General features: G+C 43.3%; 1 protein-coding gene across 1 annotated transcript in view; it reads right to left on the bottom strand.

Moving 5' to 3' along the window:
- The window catches only part of SPOCD1 (SPOC domain containing 1), a 218,660-nt gene that overhangs the window by 26,805 nt on the left and 168,822 nt on the right, over positions 1–23,033 (bottom strand). The window contains exon 12 of the mRNA XM_088451244.1: positions 6,931–7,020. Within this exon, the coding sequence (XP_088307370.1) occupies positions 6,931–7,020 (90 nt within the window). The remainder of the gene's footprint in view (positions 1–6,930; positions 7,021–23,033) is intronic.

The raw sequence follows: 23,033 nt of genomic DNA, 5'->3' as shown, positions 1-23,033 counted from the left end.
AAGATCACACACACGCAAGTGCCTTGAGCATTTAGCTGTTGATAATCTACACAAGCAATGCTGAAAGATCAGATAGCTTTGTGAATTCAACATGAAGGCTGCAAGTATACACTACAGATGAGGTGGAAAGAAGATAAATATGATATGTTTGAACCAAGGAAGATAACAAAAAATGAGAAATAACAAGGTTATGAATCAGCTTATTAGATCAATATATCACAATGCCCTGCAAGTCTCACATAAAGTAATTACATTTAGAAATACAAGTATATTTTAGTATGTTACTAATCAAACTCTATTTGCGTCAGTATTATTTTTTTTTAAGTGGTACAGTGAATTTGTAAATAGAAATACAAAAAAACTGTACTATTAGCTTCGGCATTAATTCTTATGTTTACTGTATATAATGTGTAAACTGTTTGACATTGTAGATTTAAAATTCAAGGTACTTTTAAAGCTGTACTATTACCTAATAAAAGCTGGTAGTTCAGGATGCTCACCCTCCTCTCTCCCCAAGCATGTCAAAGGATGATCTAGCTGACTGTATGGAAAACCAGGTTGTCAGAGACATCAGGCACTTTACAACTGAAAACTAGGCTGGCAGTACAAATATTTCAGAGAGCCAAAAAAGTCTGTCTGCAAGCAGGCAAGACAAAGATCTGGCAATGAGTAGTGCTCTATAAATGTTTAAATAGCCGACCTGTGAGTGGAGAGACTACTGGTTCGTGAGAGTTTGCAAAGGCATGCTGGCGCTTGTGCATATATAAGATGGTGACCCGCAAGGAAAGCATCAGCAGAGAGCTTCCCAGCACTGTTGGAATCTCTGAGAACAGTGCAACAGACCACAGTAAGTGCACTTGAAGGTGCGGTGGCGTGACAACACATTTGAAAAAAATAAGTGCATACGGTATGTGCTGCAGGAATGCATTTTTACAGATTTGTAATGGCTTTCAATGGCATAATAGTCATTGAATCTGTTGCAAAAACAATGACACATCCATTCTCCCCTCGTTGAAGTTCCTCAAAGATCTGTCCTTGGCCCAGGGGCGTATCTATAATGGGTGCAGGGAGTGCGGTGCACACGGGCCCCCGCACCGCACACCCTGCACCCATATTATTTATAACTCACCTGCTACCGCGGCCATTTTTCCGGCGTTCTGCGCATGCGCAGTAGAATCTGGGCACACTCCATCGGCTGCTGGGGACAGAGGAGGGGGCCCGGCACGGGGAATGCACATCGGCCCCCTCCTCTCTTAAGATGCCCCCTGCCTTGGCCCTCTGTTTTCTCTTTGTATCCTTCTTATGTATGTAAACTAACACACTTAGTTGGCCCTCACTGCCACCTCTATGCAAACCACATGCATTTACTCTTTTCTCCTTCACTTTTATCCAGCATGTCCAACTACCTCACCTGGATGTTCAAATGCTACCTGAAAGCACACTCTCCCCGATTACCCAAGCCCACTGTCACGGTGTCAACATCAGTTATGCCCACAGTTTCACTCCACACATGCAGTCCTTTGAACTCTTCACTGTAGTCTATCCTACCCCCTCATGACACTTACATGTTCTATCAACTATAGGCCCATGTCTACTCCATTTCTGACTAGCTCCTATTGTCCCAGCATTGCCCATTCCTTCTAGAATATAAGCAGGTCCATCTCTACCTTAGACTCACGACTGCACATCCTTCATCAAACTCCTATATCATTTTGTGTTTTTAAGTGCAATTTGTATTAGTTGTAATTCTGACTGACCTCCACTGCAGAGTTTTGTGGCACCATACAAATAAACGATGATGATGATGATAATAATGAGCACAGCATACACATGAAAGCAACCTTGAGCAATGCTCTTTTTGCTATAAAAACACATTTGTGAAGATACCAGGTTAATGTTTGACTTTTTCCACACCAGAGGGTATATTTAAAGAAGATAATAGCTAGAATCTGATTGCTAGGGGCATCAACTCCACTTCTAAAAATCTGCACTTTAATAAATATACTCCCAGCTGTCTGTTTGCCCATAGACAACCTTATATACTACATCTTGGTACACTCAGTGCCTCTGGCTACAAAAATTATCTAGACAAGTAACTGGTCAAAAGTAAACTAATTTTATTGCAACACCCACTATAGCAATTACAGTAGTTCAAGATGATGATCTTACAAAGATTCACTTAAACCTAGCTAGCATTGATCCTGCTGATAGACGCAAACCTTTTCACTCCTCTTATAGCAAGATAGGGATCAAGCTAATGGGGTTCCGAACTATAGATAGACAGTAATTAGATAGACAACGTCTAGATAGACACCAGATGTTAGACAAGTCAATAGTTACACAAGGATAAAAGTTTAACACTGAAAAAAGTCAGACATACTAAAGATAGACATGTAAAAAGTTCGACAGGTACAAAAGGTCGACAGGGTCAAACGTTCGACATGAAAATGATGGACACAAAAATGGTCAAAACATATATATTTTTTTCTTTTTTAGGGTTAGGTTTAGGGTTAGGCACTTACTGGAGGGTTAGGTTGAGGCACTTACCCAGACGGTTAGGCTTAGGCACCAGGAGGGAGGGTTAGGCAACACGGGGAGGGATAAGGGTTAGGATTAGGGTGAAGATTAGGGCTAAAAAAAAAATAAAAAAAAATTGTCGACCATTTTTGTGTTGATTAGTTTCGTGTCAAACTTTTGACCCTGTCGACCTTTTTACATGTCTAACTTTAGTGTGTCTGACTTTTTTCCATGTCAAACTTTTTTCCCTGTCTAACTATTGACTGTCTAACATATGGTGTCTATCTAGACATTGTCTAACTAATTACTGTCTATTTCTTATACCACACCCCACAATATAACAGACAGGTGTAAAAGGGAACGTAAGCCCTAATCACTCCGCAACTTGCCAAGACAAATGTTTTAATAGTTGCTTTATCACCTTCTTGGGTTATTTTCAAACTTAATTGCTAGTTACAATTGTATCTTATCGGTTAAACAATTGACTACATTTCCGATCCAGCATTACGGGGAAGCCAACCTAAATATATATTATTCTCGGACAAAGGGGCAAATTTATTAGCCTCTGGGTTGCCAAAAGAGCAGATGTTTCAGCGATTAAGCCACGAGATCTAATCAAATTGGCTTTGTCACTTTCAGAAACTCTGAGGCTACTACATTTTGCCCAAAGATGGTGAGCGCATCTTCACTAACATATCACTTCTCTAAACATATGAATCATATATCAAAATATAGACCACATGATACACACACTGTACTTGACTTTTTCCAAGCCACATAAGATTTGGCCGTCCACCACAACATGCTGCTGGAGGCAGTAAATTAAATGTACTTTGTCTTCTGCTACTGCCCAGTCATTAAGCCCCTATGTTGTGAAGTCACTAATCTACTATTTACAGTTCTGGCTCCAAACTGATTCCTGAGCTAACTCTACATCATTATTTCTCTCTAGATTTCACTCTGTATAATAAATATGGGCCAAATCGTGATAGCTATCTAAGCATCACTGCCCACCAATGGAACACGCCCCATCCCAACAGTATGTCTATTATAGCCAAAATACAACACAGATTTAAATTGCAGACTATCAGTTTCAAATTTGCTATTTATGCCTCTTTCACCATGGCTAAGTGAAGTTTATAGCATATTTAGAGATGTGTCCTCATACACTATTACTTGCGTAGTGCATTCTTTTCGCTCGAAAATGCATCCAAGACACACCAGGAGACTGCACTAATTAATTTGATATGCGACACTTGTAGATCTGTGTGCAACAGATTCTGAATCTGTTTACAAAGTGCTACAATGTTGCGGCCGTGGCGTTTTTCCACACCAAAGTTCTGTTGTGCTCCATTTACAGACTCGGGGGTATTCAATTACAGGCGAAATCGGCCATTTTCGCCGTCGTTGGCGAAATCGGCTGTCTGATCAGCCGATTTTGCTGCCGATTTCACCAACGAACGGCGAAAAAAACGCCGTTTTTCGCCTAAAAACTGAAGAAAAGTTTTCTCCAGCCTAGGACAAGCGAAAAAAAATGCTAAATCCCTATTTTTGGGTAAAAATGTGGGGATTTCTCACAGAACCCTTTGGACAGTCCCCGTAATGTCGTAAGTTGCGTACTTTGGCAAAAAACGACTGCTGAAAATCCGGGCAAAATTTTTTTTTTCGTCACGAAAAATGCGTTTCACGTATTGGGGCTGGTATTTCAGTGTGCCATAAGGATGCACCAATTGTTTTAAACTGCGCACGTGGCTGGCGCAGGCGTTTTTTTATAACAGCTAAAAAAATGCCTGCGCCATCCACGTGCAAAATGCATTTTTCACAGATAAAGTATCGTTGGGGGGTGTCCAAAGTGTTATGAAAGAAATCCCCACATTTCTAGCCAAAAATAGGGATTTTGCATTTTTTTTCGCCTAATCTGGGATGGAGAAAACTTTTCTCCAGTTTTTTTTCGCCAAATGCGGTTTCGCCCGTTTTTTGGCAAAAATATCGCTAATTGAATACGGCCCTCTGTCGCACACAGAAATACAAATGTCGTACATCAAATTAATCAGTGTGGTCTCCAGGTGGATTTTCATTCAAAAGCACGCTTGGCACAAATGTCGCACGGGACCTCGCGGCTCACTCATGTCAGACGTCTCGTCGTGCCACATGCAATATTGAGGTGAGGTGTATGAGGACACAGCTGTATAGCATGGAATCAACAATTTAATGTAAGCTGGTCTGTTGTGATCTAACTAATTATCGCTACTATTGCTGCCCAACTTTTATTACCGTTTGCTGTAACCTATTAATTTTTTTCGATTGGCTAGCACTCATCTATAATATAAGCACTTTGTAATTATTTACATTCTAACTCTTGTATAATATTATAATGGTCCAAATTTTGTTTGTCTTGTATCTGCGGCAGCCCCAAAGTTGATGCTTAACCCCCCCCCCCCCCCCCCCAACATTGCTTTCTGTATCTCCTACACCTCACCCAGGGCCACTGAATAGACACCCCAACGGAAAAGTCCTAGAGCCCATGCCACCTACCCTAGATTTAGGAAACAAAGCTGAAAAAGGCTTACTGAACCCGTTATCCAAGTGAAAAACAAAACTGCAGGTGACAAAACAATTAACCACTTACATGGCTCTCGCTGACACGGTCACATCCCACGCGACCGTGTCTGCTGCTCCGTCACCCGGCATTCTTAGAGGAGATCCATTTTGCGTCTCCTCCTTCTCTTACTGGCCCCCGACATAACTGCCTAAATTGCGCTCTAAAATGCGTGTAAAGAAGTAGGAGGTATTCTGCAATAGGTCTTGCAGACATGGGGGTTGGGGGTAATATAACTGGGGGTTTAATTACCACTGGGCGGTGAGGAGCAACGCAAAATTTATTGTCACTGGGGAATCTATTGCCACTGGGTGGGATGGACAATATGTTGTTTTGAGGCAAATTGGAATGACATATCTTTCACATCGCTTAGTGTGTACGCTCAATTGCGCATTCATGTGCGTCGGTCATCGCATCTTCACATCTGATGTGCTGCACGTTAGATGGGAAGATGTTGTGAACAATGTGGTGCGCAACGCATAGTGGCCCTGATTCAGAGCCGGACGCTCTTTCAGAGCGCTCGCTCTGAATCAGGGTGGCATTATTATTTTTTTGTGTCGTCCTCCTGGCCACTCGCTACGCTGTGGGTGACCACCCACAGCTTTGCGAGCTGCCAGGTGATGGTCGCGACCATCGGGCTTGCGATGAGACCCTTGTGGTAGGGTCTCATCCATTGCAAGCCCCAGTGAGCTTCCGGCTCTAATAGAAGCTCACTACTGAGGCCGCCCCCAAACGGCAGGCGTTCCTTCGGGAACGCCTCCGTTTGGCCAGCCACGCCCCCTGCCCCCTCCAAAACGGGGCGAGCTGTCAATCATAAACGACAGCCACCCTGTTTTGGTGCGAGACCCGTAGCGACGGAGCGCCCATCGCTGGCCGAGTCTCACGCATGCGCACGCCGGTGTGTACACTCAACCGGATGACCATAAGATATATTGGTCCAATCTTTCCTCTGAAGACATCTCCTGAACTGCCAGTGATCTACACGATGATTGTTTAGTGTGTAAAGAAAAAACGTTTAATTGGATACAGTGGTCCGACATGATATATCGTGATGACGTTTTGAAGATTGCATAGTGTGTATATATCGTGTGTTCTGGGATGAAGGGAGATTGGTACAACCATTGTGTCTGTTGTACGTCGTGTACCCGGCCTAAATTATATATTTTTTTTTTAAAGTATACAATTTTTGAGGTGAATTAGGTCTTGGATAGCAAAGGATGGGCAACACCTCTCCCAAAAAACATAATAAACTTGATTGTAGACAAGAGGGTGATAAATGTCTGATCATGTAGATTTCGATGTGTTGAGAAGAGTGTTTGCTCCCAGAGACCCCCAACCTGACAAGAGTAAGGTACTAGAAAAGCCTGCAGCAAAGTGTCCTCCCTGACTCTAAATAGGCTTTACAGAATCATATATAAACCAGTGAGATCATATAAAATTGTAACCCCACAAAAATAAATGCTAAAAGAAAGCACAAACTAGTCATGGTGATAGGACAAAAAGATTGAAATGAAAGGAGAAAAATCATAAATAAAGCTCAAACGTTTGATTTGTGTCCTGTCATACGTGAAACACATTTGCAATATTTGTAACCAATAATTTATTCCACAAAATATGCAAGCTTTTGTGAGAATGATCTCTGATTCTAACATTGTGAGTAAGGGAAATTCAGAATTCTTTAATGTCATATAATAATTGGGAACAGATAAACCTACTTAAACAAAAAAAATATTATGCTTAATAAGGGTAAACTCAATGCAATATATTTAAATCCAAACTTATCCTTTAAAATATCTTAGTGGATTGTTCATTACCTTAGTGCATTCAGGCCAGATACGATCCATGAATTCCCAGACAGTTTCTGGACAGATTAATCCTTTGCTTGTGATGATCTTTGGTAATTCCTGAACAAGACACAAAAAAAGCTAAAAAGATGTCTAAAACCCAGATCAAATTTTTGTTTATTTATGAACCAAGAAGAATTATATTGTTCACTGATAATGTCTGTGTATTGTCTTGTAAAGGATAACCTCCTAACATGGTAACCATTTGCAGAGGAATAAAGGCCTGATTTTGTTAAGTATAAAGTAAACACTCGTTATATAATGAATATTTAGTTACATATAACGTTCATTCTCCACTGTAACATTTATCAATGCAACCCATGCTGAGAAGTCTGGGCCAGAACAATTCTCAAAGGTCAGTTCCTCCGCATTACGAGGAACTGTTCCTCATTAGAAGCATTCCAATCACAAGCCCTAGAATTATGACACCTTTATTAGGCAAGGATACCCCCACTCCTTGCTTGATAAAGTACTGGAGGAAGGTACCCATATAGACAGAACTTTGTTGCTTAAAACAAGATCAAGACATTTAAAACCTATTATGAATTATAAAAAGAAAGACGAACGAATAGCATTTACCTCACAGTACAATACATCGGCCTATGCAATTAAGAGAATAATCTCCAAAAAATTCTCACTCTTAAAAGCGGATAGAGGGCCTGATTCGCTGAGCGCTCGCAAGCGGGTCGATGTTGCCCTAGTGCGCATGCGCACGACGGAGGGAGCTCCGTCGTGCGCATGCGCGCGACCCGAATAGCCGTCGCTATGGGTCTCGCACCAAAGGGGGCGTGCTGTCGATGGTGAGTGACAGCACACCCCTTTGGTGGGCGTGCCGGAGGCGTGGCTGCCCAGACGGAGGCGTTCCCATTTCGCACATTATGCAGAAGAGAGGCCTTCTGGATATTCCAGTTAGATACTTTGATTCATTTCGGGCTAAATGATATGGTAGAATTGAATCATCTCTAAGCAGACTGTGGAAAATTGACATGACTGATATATATTCCCCATTAGAATAGGTAGTGACACTTTGGGTCCCCATGGGTCCGTTCCCTCTATGGGGTGGATATTAACCTGCCCTGTCCGATTAGTCCCACTCCATTACATACATCAGCTATCCAGTTATCATGATTCCCCACCCCATTCAAATCAGATACACCTCCATCATTATTTGTTAGGGATGACATATCAGTTTTGTCTTGGTAGTCTTGTCTCGATACATTCATGAGTGTCCTGTAGAATTAGCCCATGAGGAATTTCTACATAGATAACCATTTACCACTAATATGTGAATGTGTGTGTGTGTGTATATATATATATATATATATATATATACTACTGTGTTGGACCTATTAGTCTCATATAATAACCAATTAATTAAGATATACTCATCGATACTAGTGTTACTATTATTATTAACATGATTATTATTACTAGTAATATTAATATTATTTATCTTTAAAAATAATACAACATATAAAAAATATAAAAGTATTAATAATGAATAACAACTTTTTAAATTATTTTTGAATATTTTGTTTTATACTAAGTTTTATCTATACCTTATTGTTTTTGCAATTAATTATAAATATATATGAATCTAGTATGGGAATAGTATCTTAGAATTAACAACATGATTTAGGTGTTTTAGGCCATATGGTTTTCTTTATCTAAAACTAATCCATTTTGTTAAGATACCCAGAATTTGAATTCAATATCTAATTAGAGTAATTAGAATTGTAAATGATATCATCATTGGTTTATCCTTTCCTGTTTGTACAAGTGTCCAATTCCTTTTGTTTCTTTCTCTTTTTTATTAATATATTAATTTAGTATTCTGATTATGAATTTTTATACTAATTTTATTTTAATATGTATGTATTTATAACTCGAACACATATTGGGAGAAATCTATATGTTTTCTGATTGCACTATCTCATATGTTATTGATTATTAATCACTCACATGCTTAAATGTGAAGTACCTGGATATGCTAGCCACCTCTGATGAAACGGCCCTCCCAATTGGCCAAGAAACGCGTCAGTTGACACTCCCAGGATCCTGAGCAAGAGAGCACCTGATTGGTCATATCATCTGGCACAGAAGTCTTGCCCTACCGCACCGCAGCTAGAACCCATGAGACGGGGACGCTGTCCTGTTCCCCCAGCAGCCGGGACCTGTACACGGTAGTGCGGTTTGTCCCTTCAGCAGCCAAGGCTCCACATTGCCGGATCTCCCTTCCAGGTTGCAGAGAGCAGTCACGCTGCCAGAGACTTCAGGAAAGCAGGTACCTGTTGCATCACTGGTTTGACCGGGACACCGGCAAACAGTGCAACAACACACAGGTGTTGTGTGGACCCTAACACAGGGACATTACAGGTTGATATTATCATCTGACCCAGTTCCCATACATAGTTCCCTGACTGACCATACGAGCCATTACTATTTATTTACCTGCTGGGTTTAGGTACATGTGCGGGACTCTTGCAAATTGTGCTTATGCTATACATACACGCTTTCTGGCTGAATCTGAATCCTTAAAGTACATGAGATGCTTTTCTGCATATACCTTTGCTTGTACTAACAATTGCTGCTATTTCCGTTTTATGATCTGCATTGCACTAACAGACCATCTTTTGACCATATGAGCTCTGAACTATTATTGATAATTTTAGCATATATATGGTTCAGTTGATCCTGGATTTGAGCATTTAATTCTCTTTTATCAATTACCCATTATTGTGATATAATTTTATTGTATTCATTTATTGTACTATACGTGATTTTTGTAAGTGATATTAAATATTACACTTCTGTCCAGCGCTCTCCCTATATTTCTTCCTTCTGGGCCAGCAGAAGCCATCCATGAACAAACCAAACAGACTTTAGCTAGTGCATGGATTAGTAGCTTATTGAACACTGTAAGAGTCAAATTCATCATCTTCCCTTAACAGGATATGTAGTTATGAGACCGGCGGACGCATGGCTGCCAGTCTCAATACCGACAGTGTAATCCTGGCAAAGGAATTAACATAGGCGTCTAAATACTGAAGCCTATGTTAATCCCGTCGCCGGAACTCCGACAGGATGCTGGACCAATCGTCCAACGCCGGGGGCATGTATCCACGTAGCCGGGGATGGGGGAGTTTAGGTTTAGGGACCCCCCCGGGGAGATTTAGGGTTAGGCACCCCCCCCCGGGAGGGTTAGGCTAGGGGAAAAGGGGGGTTAGGTTTAGGCACTATGGGGGCTGGGTTGGGCACCCCCCGGGTGGGGTAGGTTTAGGTTGCAATGACGGGGGTTAGGTTTAGGCACTAACGGGGGGGGGGGGGGCGCGGGGGGTAGGGTTAGGCACTATAGCGGGGAAAATTGGGGTTAAGCACCCCTAAAGGTGGGGGAGGGTTAGGAATAGTAAACTTACCTCCGCTGTCGGCATCTCCTCCTTCGGGCTGCCGGTGTCAGGATTTGAACCGCGTCCAGCGGTCAAACATACTAATTCCCTTCCCTGAGTACAGGATGCTGGTGTACTTATTTATCTATTACCAGTTATTTATATAGCACACACATATTCTGCAACACTTTCCAGAAAACAATTGGCCATTCATATCAGTCCCAGCCCCCGTGGAGCTTACAATCTATATTCCCTACAACTTGCTCAGATACATAGATACTAAGGTTATTTTTTGGGGGAGCCAATTAACCTACAAGTATAGTTTTGGAGTGTGGGAGGAAACCGGAGTACACGGAGGAAACCCACGCAAGCACAGGGAGAATATACAAACTCCACACAGCTAGGGTCATAGTGGGAATTGAACCCACCACCTCAGTAATGCTAACCATTACGCCGTCTGTACTTGCTTTCTGGGGGGTGTTCCTCGCCATGCACAGACATTCCCACTGTGCACCAGCTCAGTCTCGTACCATTCTTTTCTGAGACAAAACACTTCTAATATCCAGTGTATTGTACATTATAAAAGAATAAATGGTTAATTGTAAAAACAGGCAGGTTCCCTCTCCTATGATAAGCTCCACTGCTGCACAGTCTGGGCCAATTACCACTACAACAGGAGCTTGGTGCTTTCCTGATATAGTGAAAACCACAAACAGGATAGTCAGCGCAGTGCTGGTGCTTTTAAGGGGGAAAAGGGTTAAAAAACAGCATGACCGCTAAAAATAAAAAAAAATCTAATAAATATAAAGAAAGCAAACACAACCTGGAAAATAAAACATAATAATGTAAAAGCAGACTACTCAAAATACTTGTTTGCCACAAAAAAATAAAAAATTTTTCCTTTGTTGTAGCCCAAATGGCAAATAAAATATTATTCTTTTTTTTAGGAGGATTTGTTAGGGTTATGCTTTATTTGCACAAACCATATCTCTGAGGCCACTTTCAGTTGGTGGAGGCGTCGATCATGATGATAGCAGAGCGGACCAGTAGACGCACTGGTGCAAAACCATATTCCTGAGACTTAGTAGAAACCACATGGCGGGCAGTGCATCAGTTAGTGAGTGGCGAGAAGTAAATGATCATGATTATCTTGCAGTCAGAATACATGATTTTCACTTTTTCCTTAAGATTTATAAGTTTAAAAAAAGAAAAAAAATCAAGAAAAAAATCACACCATTATGGAATTTGAACTCTTTTACCGGGCATATTCCAAGCTTCACTCATGTGATCAGATAGCTGGTCAGAGTGAGGAAACTCTGGTAAAACGAGTGGGTTCATCCTCTTCTATTTGTAGAATAGTTTTAACAGCTCTCACAAGAGCAGGTATATTTAGTATAAAGGGTGGCTCCTCTTCTCCTGAGACGGAGTCACGGTGAAAGAGATATGCATCTTCTGCCTCCCCAGATTAATCAGATAACTGTGTGGATTGGGAAGATATCATAGTACGTTTAGTAGGCTTAGTAGGTAAAGGCTTTTCTTTTTGCAGCATTTGCTGAAAAACAGTAGATGTATTAGCCAAACTCTGTACTGAGGTAGACAGTACTTCTACCCATGGGGGAGGCAAAGGATTTGCAGGGTGTACCTGCTGTGGCCATCCCATAGGGCAGGGGTGGGGAACCTTTTTTCTGCCAAGGGCCATTTGGATTTTTAGAAAATCATTCGGGGGCCATACAAAATTATTAACTTAAAAATTAGACTACTATATTTGGTTAAAATTTTTATTAACTCACCCTTAGGGCCATATTCAATTAGGAGCGAAAAGTCCGTTGCCGGACTTTTCGCCATCATCGCCGCTTTTCAGAGTGAAAATGTATCTCGCTTGTCCCCGCATATCCCCGTATTCAATTCCAAATCGGCGAAAATGGCACCCGGCGAAAACGAAATGAGCGAACATGCTGTCATTTTTGGGGAAATCAGCCTGACACCCCCCTAAAGATGCTGTGACATGGGGGTTCACTATGGGTACCCCCAAATAGCCTAGCTGGGTCTTTAAATGGTCTCAATAGGTGCTGTTTAGCGTCTTTGAAAAAGTGATGAAGAATAGCATTTAGCAAGTTTTTTTTTTTTTTTTTTTAAATGAGTAGTCCCATGGGGTACATGAAAATGAGTGCAAGCATATTTTAAAGTGGCTATTGTGAACTTATAAAAATCGCAAAAAATGCACCTGCCGCAACCATCTGCAATAAAAAAAACACCTGTGGCATACTTGGGGAACCCCCAAGTCTATTTCGTTAGTTTAGAAGTTTATCCCCCAACTTTGTTTTTTTTCACCCCCAAAACGAAAGTACTTTTTTGGGGTGTCCTGGGTAACTTTAAAAAAAAAAAGAATTGACACAGTTTACCTTTGGGAGACAGTCCAAGGGGTGCTGGGTGGTTTCTGGAAGTATGTACTCCAAAACCCCAATTCTGCACTTTTTTTCGACATCTATTCATAGATGATACTTTTTTGCAGGGTTCTATCCATTGACTTTCCGCACCGGCGAAAAGTCGGAAGAATTTAATACGGGGAGAAGTACAGATTGGCGAAAATTACGTCATCAGCGATAACGGCTTTCGTCGGCAATTGAATATGGCCCTCAATGCGATGGCTGGAACTGCTTCTCTTTGGTGAGGCGTGTGATGTTAGCTGGTATGGGCCACCATCACACTTACAGTACTTCTTTGTGGATTCCAGAGGCCAAGAAAGGAGGGGGAGGCTGTCTGTATGTTGCCAGGCAGAGTCTGGAGGGACAGTCCCTATGGATGTGCGACAGGCAGATTGATAAGGCAGCCCTGGGGTCCTCTCAGTCCTAACCAGCCTGATAACAGCACTGAATGTACACCCCCGCTGGTGCGCCGCCGCTGCCTGCTCGCGCTGATTGGGTGAGAGTCCTGCACACGCCCCTGCACTACCTGCCACCGCTGAGAGCCCTGCACTAACCAGTCCGATGTCAGCCCTGAAATACACACACCCCCGTTGTGCTGCCTGCCGCAGCTGATAGGTTAAGAGCCCTGCTCGCCGCCTCGCTGACTCTGCTGCTGTCGCTGAGGGGGACAGAGCCACAGCCGGCGGGCTGGATGACATCGCCTTGTGGGCCTTATAAGGCCCGCGTGCCGGAGGTTCTCCATCCCTGCCATAGGGGGGGAGCTACCATGGGGACTGCTACTTGGTCTGCAAGTTTTGCCAGCATTTGTGAAAAGGCAGCCCAGGGTGGGTCCTGAGGGAGAGACACTGGGGCTGATGGGCCTGGGGCTGTGTAACAATTAATACAAAGACCATCCTGAATGAGGTCCTCTGTGGCTAAGCCTAAGACACCGGAGTAGGAGGCGCAGCATCAAGCGGCTTGTTATTCTTTCCTCTGCCAGCCATTGCCACAAGAATAATAATACATGTCTACAATGGGTTCTAAAATCAACTACACAGACCACAGTGACTGGTAGGATATAGTGCTGTATGACATGGCCCGTGGGAGAGGTATACAGGGAGACTGGAATCAGCGTTCCCGGAGACCTGCTTGCAGAAAATGGCTGCCGTACATCTCTGTGGGGGCGGAGGGTGATGGAGGAGCAGCCCAGGGAACACCAAGACCGCAGTGGAATGGCGCCCTGGACTGGGGGGGGGGCTGCAGTGAGAGTGCCTTCTCCCCTTGCTGACATTAACCACTGCGTCCCCTGGCCTCCTTACATTTGCCCTGCGCCAGTATGTTATATGCCCCGTGGTCTAGTGGAGTCATGGTTGCATCAGTGTTCACATCAGCGCATCCGGTCTGTCTCCTGAGACCGGAGGCAAGACTCCATAACAATGCGGGTCCCCGCGAACGGGGTTCCACCTTACCTGTCCCCTGAATTCCGGGGGGCCTGCTAGCTAGTCCCGCTCTGAGCCTGCCGGGAGTACCTAGCACAGGCTTGGGAGTCACGGCGCCTCGGAGGAGTGATGGGGCGGCAGCACAGACGTCTGGAGGACAGTCTGGTGCTGCTCGTCCGTTATAGTAAAAAAAAATAGAAATAAATTAAATCATAAAACAAAAGCTTGGGCTGCTTAATGCAGCCTCCTGTTATAATGGTGGTCCAGCTCCTGCCAGACACCAACAAAAGTCTGTGGGCGAGGGGAAGGACCGGGGCATCCTGGGATTGAAAAGTTTTACTGTTGGTGTCTGGTCCTCCAGGTCCCACCTACACCCCAATGTCTCCCTGTAAAGCACTATGGACACTGAAGAAGAAATTTCCATTTCTACATTTAATTAAAGTTCCTTCCACCTTAAACTTTGATCTCCAATTCATCTCACAGTAGTCAATATAGAACACCATATTATATCCTTAAAAAGATATTTGCTAACTATTTGATTTATGTGTCAGCAGGGTAGTATCTAACAGTAAAATTGTAATGAAATTTTGGGAGGAGTCAAGGAACCATTAGGACTTCAAAAATACAATGAAAACAAAAGCATTTCAGTTAGGGCTCAATTCAATTAGGCGTTACCGTGTTGTGCCCGTGAGTAAGTGCCACTAAGCCGCACTTACTGAACCGCCGGTCTAGGGCGATTTCCGCTGCCCGCCTTTTTACGCCGTTGAAATGGCACTCGCCCCCCTTGTTCCTAATTGAATTGACCCCTTAGTGTGTATTTATGCATCTCTTAGGCAATAGCTTAAAAAGCAAGTGTTAGTGGAAGCTCTGGAAAACATAGAAAATTGTACACATACCGGATTTTTTGCACATCATTGATTTTTGCTTTTACTAGCTACCAAAATGTATACTCCGAGCTTAAATGGACATTTGGACTGCTCAGTGACAATTAAGGGTTGCTTAAATAAAAATAAATACCAATAAATCACACTAATATGGCAGCCCTACTTTTGCCTCCTTTCACTCTCGGGCTCTGGGCCTGATTCAGAGCCGGTCGCTATTTGCGGTCGTTCGTTCAAAAAAAAGGGGTGGCTATTCAAATGAACCGTTCGCTCTTTGCGGTCTGTTCACGCCTCTAGGTCTGAACGAGCAAACAAAACTTGCGGTCGTTTTTTGGGAAACTACTCCCCCTGGCCGCTCGCATCCTACGTCATGTCCGCTATTTATTAGATTAATCGAGTACATTGACCAGGGTATGAGCTGCTCGCTATTCTTGTGGTTGGTTTTTGCTACCACAATTTTGCGAGCAGTTCTGGCTATAAAATAACCCAGTGACGTGGTCAATGACGCTGCTGTTTTAATTATGCACACCCATAAAACGCTCGTTTTGACCTTTAAGCACGCCTGCGTTCTGATCTCCACTCCCCATTTTCAAGCACCTTCCCCTGTTACCACCCACAAACGCCTCTTTCTGTCACTCAAATTATCAGACATTCGCTATTTTGCGAGCACATGAATTTCGGCCGCACTGACTGGTTCGCGCATGCGTATAACGATCTGTACGCATGCGCAGTTGGGAAAACATCGCTCCGACCGAACGAGCGGCCGCTTACGAGCGGCTCTGAATCAGGCCCTCTGTCTTTCCTCCACATCTCATCCCTCAGTAAAAGATACTGCTTTAAATTAAATAATGAAAGATAAAATTATGTAGAGGTATATCTGCAAAGATAACAAACAATAGCGTTCAACCTGGCAAAGGAGGGAGGAGTTTGTATCTGCAGCAATAAAATTATTCTAAGCCAAAAAAGAAAGCAAGACTGGTTAACTAAAGCTGGGTACACACTGGCAGATATATTGGCCGATCAATTGATCGGCCAATGTATCTGGTGCCCGTCAGCCAATGTGTACCAGCGATATGTCTGTGAACGACGTCGTTCATAGACATATCGTTTCGGCTGTGCTGCACAGCTGATGGACAGATATACAGTCAGGTGCATAAATATTGGGACATTGACAGAATTTTCATATTTTGGCCTCTATTCACCACCACAATGGCTTTAAAATGAAACAAACAAGATGTGCTTTAACTGCAGACTTTCAGATTTAATTTGAGGGTAATTACATCCAAATCTGGTGAACGGTGTAGGAATTACAACGGTTTCTATATGTGCCTCCCACTTTTTAAGGGGCCAAAAGTAATGGGACAAACTAAACAATCCTAAATCTAACTTCCACTTTTTAATACTTTGTTGCAAATCCTTTGCAGGCAATTACAGCCTGAAGTCTGGAACGCATAGACATCACCAGACGCTGGGTTTCATCCCTGGTGATGCTCTGCCAGGCCTCTACTGCAAATGTCTTCAGTTCCTGCTTGTTCTCGGGGCATTTTCCCTTCAGTTTTGTCTTCATCAAGTGAAATGCATGCTCAATCGGATTCAGGTCAGGGGATTGACTTGGCCAATGCATAACATTCCACTTTTTAGCCTTAAAAACCTCTTTGGTTGCTTTTGCAGTATGCTTCGGGTCATTGTCCATCTGCACTGTGAAGCGCCGTCCTATGAGTTCTGAAGCATTTGACTGAATATGAGCATATAATAGTGCCCGAAACACTTCAGAATTCATTCTGCTGCTTTTGTAAGCAGTCACATCATCAATAAATACAAGGGAACCAGTTCCATTGGCAGCCATACATGCCCACGCCGTGACACTACCACCAGCATGCTTCACTGATGAGGTGGTATGTTTTGGATCATGAGCAGTTCCTTTCCTTCTCCATACTCTTCCCATCACTCTGGTACAAGTTGATCTTTGTCTCATCTGTCCATAGGATGTTGTTCCAGAGCTTTTTTAGATGTTGTTTGGCAAACTCTAATCTGGTCTTCCTGTTTTTGAGGCTCACCAATGGTTTACATCTTGTAGTGAACCCTCTATATGCACTCTTGTGAAGTCTTCTCTTGATTGTTGACTTTGACACATATACACCTACCTCCTGGAGAGTGTTCTTGATTTGGCCAACTGTTGTGAAGGGGTTTTTCTTCACCAGGGAAATAATACTTCTGTCATCCACCACAGTTGTCTTCCGGGTCTTTTGGTGTTGCTGAGCTCTCCGGTGCGTTCTTTCTTTTTAAGAATGTTCCAAAAAGTTGATTTGGCCACACCTAATGTTTTTGCTATCTCTCTGATGGGTTTGTTTTGATTTTTCAGCCTAATGATGGCTTGCTTCACTGATAGTGACAGCTCTTTGGATCTCATATCGAGAGTCGACAGCAACTGATTCCAAATGCAAATGTCACACCTAGAATCAACTCCAGACCTTTTACCTGCTTAATTGATAATGAAATAACGAGGGAATCGCCCACACCTGTCCATGAAATAGCTTTTGAGTTGATAGTCCCATTACTTTTGGCCCTTAAAAATTGGAGGCACATATAGAAACCGTTGTAATTCCTACACCGTTCACCAGATTTGGATGTAATTACCCTCAAATTAAATCTGAAAGTCTGCAGTTAAAGCACATCTTGTTTGTTTCATTTCAAAGCCATTGTGGTGGTGAATAGAGGCCAAAATATGAAAATTCTGTTAATGTCACAATATTTATGCACCTGACTGTATCTGCAGACATATCTGTTCATCGGCAAGTGTGTATGGGCGGTCGGCATGCAACGGCACCCGGGGGGGCGGATCAGCCCCATGGCCAGTGGAACCCGCGGCTGCCTGGAAGATGAACGATCATCATCTACAGATATATCTGCAGATCGCTCGATCTGCATATATATCTGCTAGGTATGTACCCACCTTAACCTTCTTTACCGTCACTGCTGCAAACAGAATGTGTGGTAAGCTGTATAGTAGTGGTATACCAGTATACATTACTGTGCAAAAGTTTTAGGCAGGTGTGGAAAAAATGCTGCAAAGTAAGAATGCTTCCAAAAATAGAAGTGTTAATAGTTTATTATTATCAATTAACAAAATGCAAAGTGAATAAGCAGAAGAGGAATCGAAATCAAATCAATTTAGATTTCTATTCTGTTTATTCACTTTGCATTTTGTTGATTGATAAAAATAAACTATAAACAGTTCTATTTTTGAAAGCATTCTTACTTTGCAGCATTTTTTCTACACCTGCCTAAAATGTTTACACAGTACTATACATATGTGTCTCTACTCTAGAGCAAGAAATAGATGGTCTGTCTAATGAGATTAATGTACACTTTATATGCTGTTTATTATTGTACGATATGTACAACTTTATAACCTACCACAATTTATAATCTTTAGCAGATATTTATTGTATTGTAAAGGTACAGTCGTTTAAGTGTAAATAACAGTCTGCAGAAGGTCATAAGACAAAGAGCACAGATGGAAAGTATAAAATATTACTTTACAAATTAAAACTTACTGGAAGTATTCCAATACATAATAAAAATGAGATTTCTATATAATACATAAAAACCTTTTCTCTAAATACATTATTATTATTACAAGCTGTTGCCCACTGTGTCACCGATGATATCGCTTCTGCCAACATTTTTTTATTTGTGGTGTTTTAGTTGTAGTGATTTGCATAGGGGCTCTGTGGCGGGAGTGTCCAACGTGACCAGCAGTGCTATACAGACTGGTGGTAGCAGCTCCTTCACCCACCGCTCACACCAATGTCACTGTATGCCCTGTGCACAGACTGCTATGTAGCCTATCCTATTCACCTACCACTCACAGCAATGTCACTGTGTACCCTGTGCACAGACTGCTATGTAGTCTATCCTATTCACCCACCACTCACACCAATGTCACTGTGTGCCCTGTGCACAGACTGCTATGTAGCCTATCCTATTCACCCACCGCTCACACCAATGTCACTGTGTGCCCTGTGAAACAGACGGCTATGTAGCCTATCCTATTCACCCATCGCTCACAGCAATGTCACTGTGTGCCCTGTGCACAGACTGCTATGCAGCCTATCCTATTCACCCACCGCTCACACCAATGTCACTGTGCACAGACTGCTATGTAGCCTATCCTATTCACCCACCACTCACACCAATGTCACTGTGCACAGACGGCTATGTAGCCTATCCACCCACCACTCACAGCAATGTCACTGTGTGCACTGCGCACAGACGGCTATGTAGCCTATCCTATTCACCCACCACTCACACCAATGTCACTGTATGCCCTGTGCACAGACTGCTATGTAGCCTATCCTATTCACCCACCACTCACACCAATGTCACTGTATGCCCTGTGCACAGACTGCTATGTAGCCTATCCTATTCAAGTGAACGCGGGCCCAAAGCACCTCTCCCCCCCAACTCTTACCGGCCGAGTGCATGGTGCCACACCTATCTCTTACATTGATGATGTCAATAAATATTGTTTTTGTTATTGCTCAGCTTTAACTGGACTAATCGAGATGAAACAAAGTGGAGGTTATTTCCAGGAGTTTCCACTACAAAATGATGCAGTTTTCCTGAAAATCGGTTCAGTCGTTTTTGCGCCAACTTGGAACAAACAGACAGACACAACGTTCTTATTATATTAGCACAGTGGTTTCCAAACTTTTTTGAATCACGGCCCTAGAGTATAAGCATTGTTTTCACGGCACCCTAAGTTATAGTTTGTTATTGTGAAATACAGAAAAAATCTAGGAAAATAGTACAGTGAAGTAAATCGTGCTTGCCTGTCATCCTTAGGTTCAGTTATCTGGTGGTGGACAGGTTTGCACTTCAGTTTGTTCACATATTTACATTATATTGACCATAAATAATTTGATTTAGTTCTGGACCACCAACCTGAGGCACCCCTGCAAGTGTGCCAAGGAACCCAAGGGTGCCATGGCACACAGTTTGGGAACCACTGTATTAGCATATATTATCCGCTATTTATATGGGACCATAAGGGGGTCCGCAGCTCCATATGAGGTACAGAAGCAGAAATAGTATGAACAAAATAAAAAAAAAATTACTTACAGTACAGAACATTGCAAGACATGGACAAGGTTTGTAAACATTTCTGCTTCAGTGGTCATAATACCCAAATAAGCAGCAGGGCGGCATAGCCCAAGAGATAGGTGCTGTTGTAAGCAGTGGGGAAGAGATGTTGAGTAATGTGAGGGGAGAAAAAGCACAGGGAATAGGGTTCTGCTTGTGAAAGTTTACAGTCTAAGGGGGAGGGACAGACAGACAGAGGTGAGCAAAGAGCATGGAGCAGTGGGTTAGGATGAGAGCTGGAAAGCTTTCATAAAGAAGTTGGCCTTGAGAGTCCGTTTTAAGATTTATAGAGAGGTAAATAGAAAGTTCCAATGGTAGGGAGCAGTACGGACAAAGGACCTCATTCAGAGCCGTACGCTCTGAGCAGAGCGCACGCTCTGAATGAGGGCCGGCCTCCATGAAAATGGAGCGTCCTTCTGGACGCTCGTATAGCTGTGGGTCACCACCCACAGGCTATACGAGCGTGCATTTTGATGGCCGCGATGGTCGAGACCATCGTGACCATCGAAATTGCGAGCCGGAGCCTGCGGTTGAGGTTTTCAACCGCAAGCTCCGGAGTGATTTTGGCTCTATCAGAGCCAAAATCACTCCCACTGACATCACTAGTGATGTCAGTGGGCCGGCTTTTGACGGGAGGCGTTCCCGTGGGAACGCCCCCGTCAGGGAGGCACGCCCCCGGCACGCCTACCAAAGGGGGCGTGCTGTCAATCAACATTGACAGCACGCCCCCTTTGATCGGACACAACGAGCGAAGGACTTTCCTTCGCTCGTCGCGTCTGGCGCATGCGCACGACGGAGCTCCCTCCGTCGTGCGCATGCTCAGTCCAGAACATCGACCCACTTGCGAGCGGACAGCCGCTCGCGAGTGGGTCTGAATCAGGCCCAAAGTCTTGGAGACGGAAGAGGGGGGGAGTAATCAGTTGGAAGGAGAGGCGGTAATCATTTGTGGAGCGAAGTGGGTGCACAGGAGTGTAAAGGGAGATAAGGTTAGAGATGCAAGTGGGAGAGGATTGAGTGAGAGCTTTGTTTGTGAGAAGATTGAATTGGGTTCTGAAGGGGAAGGGAAGCCCCCTTCAGAAGGAGAGGGGAAGTAGATGTAGTACGTTTGAAGAGGAAGATGAGCAGAGCAGAAGCTCAGTCTTAGAAATATTAAGTTTAAGAAAGCGCAGGGACATCCAGGAGGAAATGGCATAGAGACAGTTGAAGATACAATTAAGGAGAGAGGGGGAAAGGTCTGGGGAGGAGATGTAGATCTGAGTGTCATCAGCATAGAGATGATATTGGAGTTCAAATGAGCTGATTTGCTTGCCTACAGAAGATGTATATAGGGAGAAATGGAGAGTTCCAAGAACAGAACCTTTCAGGAAACCTACTGGTAGAGGAAGAGGGGGAGAAGAGGAGTCATGAGAGGAGATGGAGAAAGAATGTTCAGAGAGGTACTGTAGGAGGACAGCCAGGAGAAGGCAGTATTACACTGACCTAGGGAGTGAATGAATTGCAGGAGGGGTGGGTGGTCCACAGTGTCAAAAGCAGCAGAGAGGTCAAGGAGAATGAGCAGAGAGTAGTGGCATTTGGATTTGGCAGCAAGGTTGTCATTGCTGACTTTAGTGAGGGTAGTTTCTTTGGAGTGGAGAGGATGAAAACCAGACTGAAATGGGTCAAGCAGGGAGTGGGAGAAAATAAATGTGGTAAGGCGGTTGAAGACAAACCGCTAAAGGAATTTGGAGGCAATGGGGAGGAGAAAGACAGGGCGGTAATTAGAGAAAGTGTTGAGGTCAAGGGTGGGTTTATTAAGAATGGGGGAGACAAGGGCATGCTTGAATGTAGAGGGGTCATTCTTGGCGACAGACCAATCAGTTGTCTGAACAAGTGAAGTTTTGACTTGTCCCTCTTTGAGTGGAGTCCTTTTTAAAACGTCCATTAAAAGAAACCTGCAAACTGCACGTCAAATGCAGAAATATACTGATGTCCGTATGAGAGCTAATACACACTTGTACAAAATTTTTTAACAAGGCTATCGTTTCCTTTGCTGCTGTCTAGTGTTGAGCATCAAACTCAAAGACCAGGCTGACTAGTGACCAATTTGTTTTTGTGGTAGGTGATAATCCAACTATATCTGTGTCGTCTTTTGGCAATGCACCTGAATCAAAATGGAGACTCTGCCTTGGTCAAGACAAGGGATAATCATCCAACCTCTGGACCTCAGGAGAGACGCTACTGCTATGTTGAGGTGTTGTCAGATTAAAGGACATAAATATAAACTGAAAATGGTGGGGCTGAATAGCAAACCTTAGAAGGTATAAGCAGCCTTGATATCCATGGATGCCATATACGTGACATGTTTCATACCCTTGATTACATTTGGTTCTTGTGCCAAAAACTAGAACTGCATTCTAATGTCACTGGGATAATTATCCCTGTAGTGTGTGATGTATGAAATGCTAGGCACATGGCATGACACTCCTGTTTATCTGAGGGAATGGCCAACGGCTTGTTCGGGGACCAGGCCTACAGTATTTACATCTCTGCTGTCCTTCATAAGGAGCAGAGAACTGCTGCCTGAAACCTGATATTGTCAGATGTGTTCTTTCAACATCCCAGTGACTGAAAGCATTCTAAGAGATGCCGTATGAACTTTCCACAGTCCGCAGGCCCAAGATGAGACTAAAATGTGTCTCAACAAGATACCAGCTGCTACATACTGTATATGGACATAATGGTCTCAAATTTGCTATTTGCCATTCTTACAAGCTGTAGCATTAGTAATGACATGCCGTCTTGCAGAATCCTTATAAAAACAAGGATTCCACAGCGTCT

This window comes from Taudactylus pleione, unplaced genomic scaffold, assembly GCF_031769625.1.
Source record: "Taudactylus pleione unplaced genomic scaffold, aTauple2 ptg000541l, whole genome shotgun sequence".
In the NCBI taxonomy this organism is placed as follows: Eukaryota; Metazoa; Chordata; class Amphibia; order Anura; family Myobatrachidae; genus Taudactylus; species Taudactylus pleione.
The sequence above is the reverse complement of the archived record's forward strand: the minus strand, read 5'-3'. Positions and strand labels throughout refer to the sequence as shown.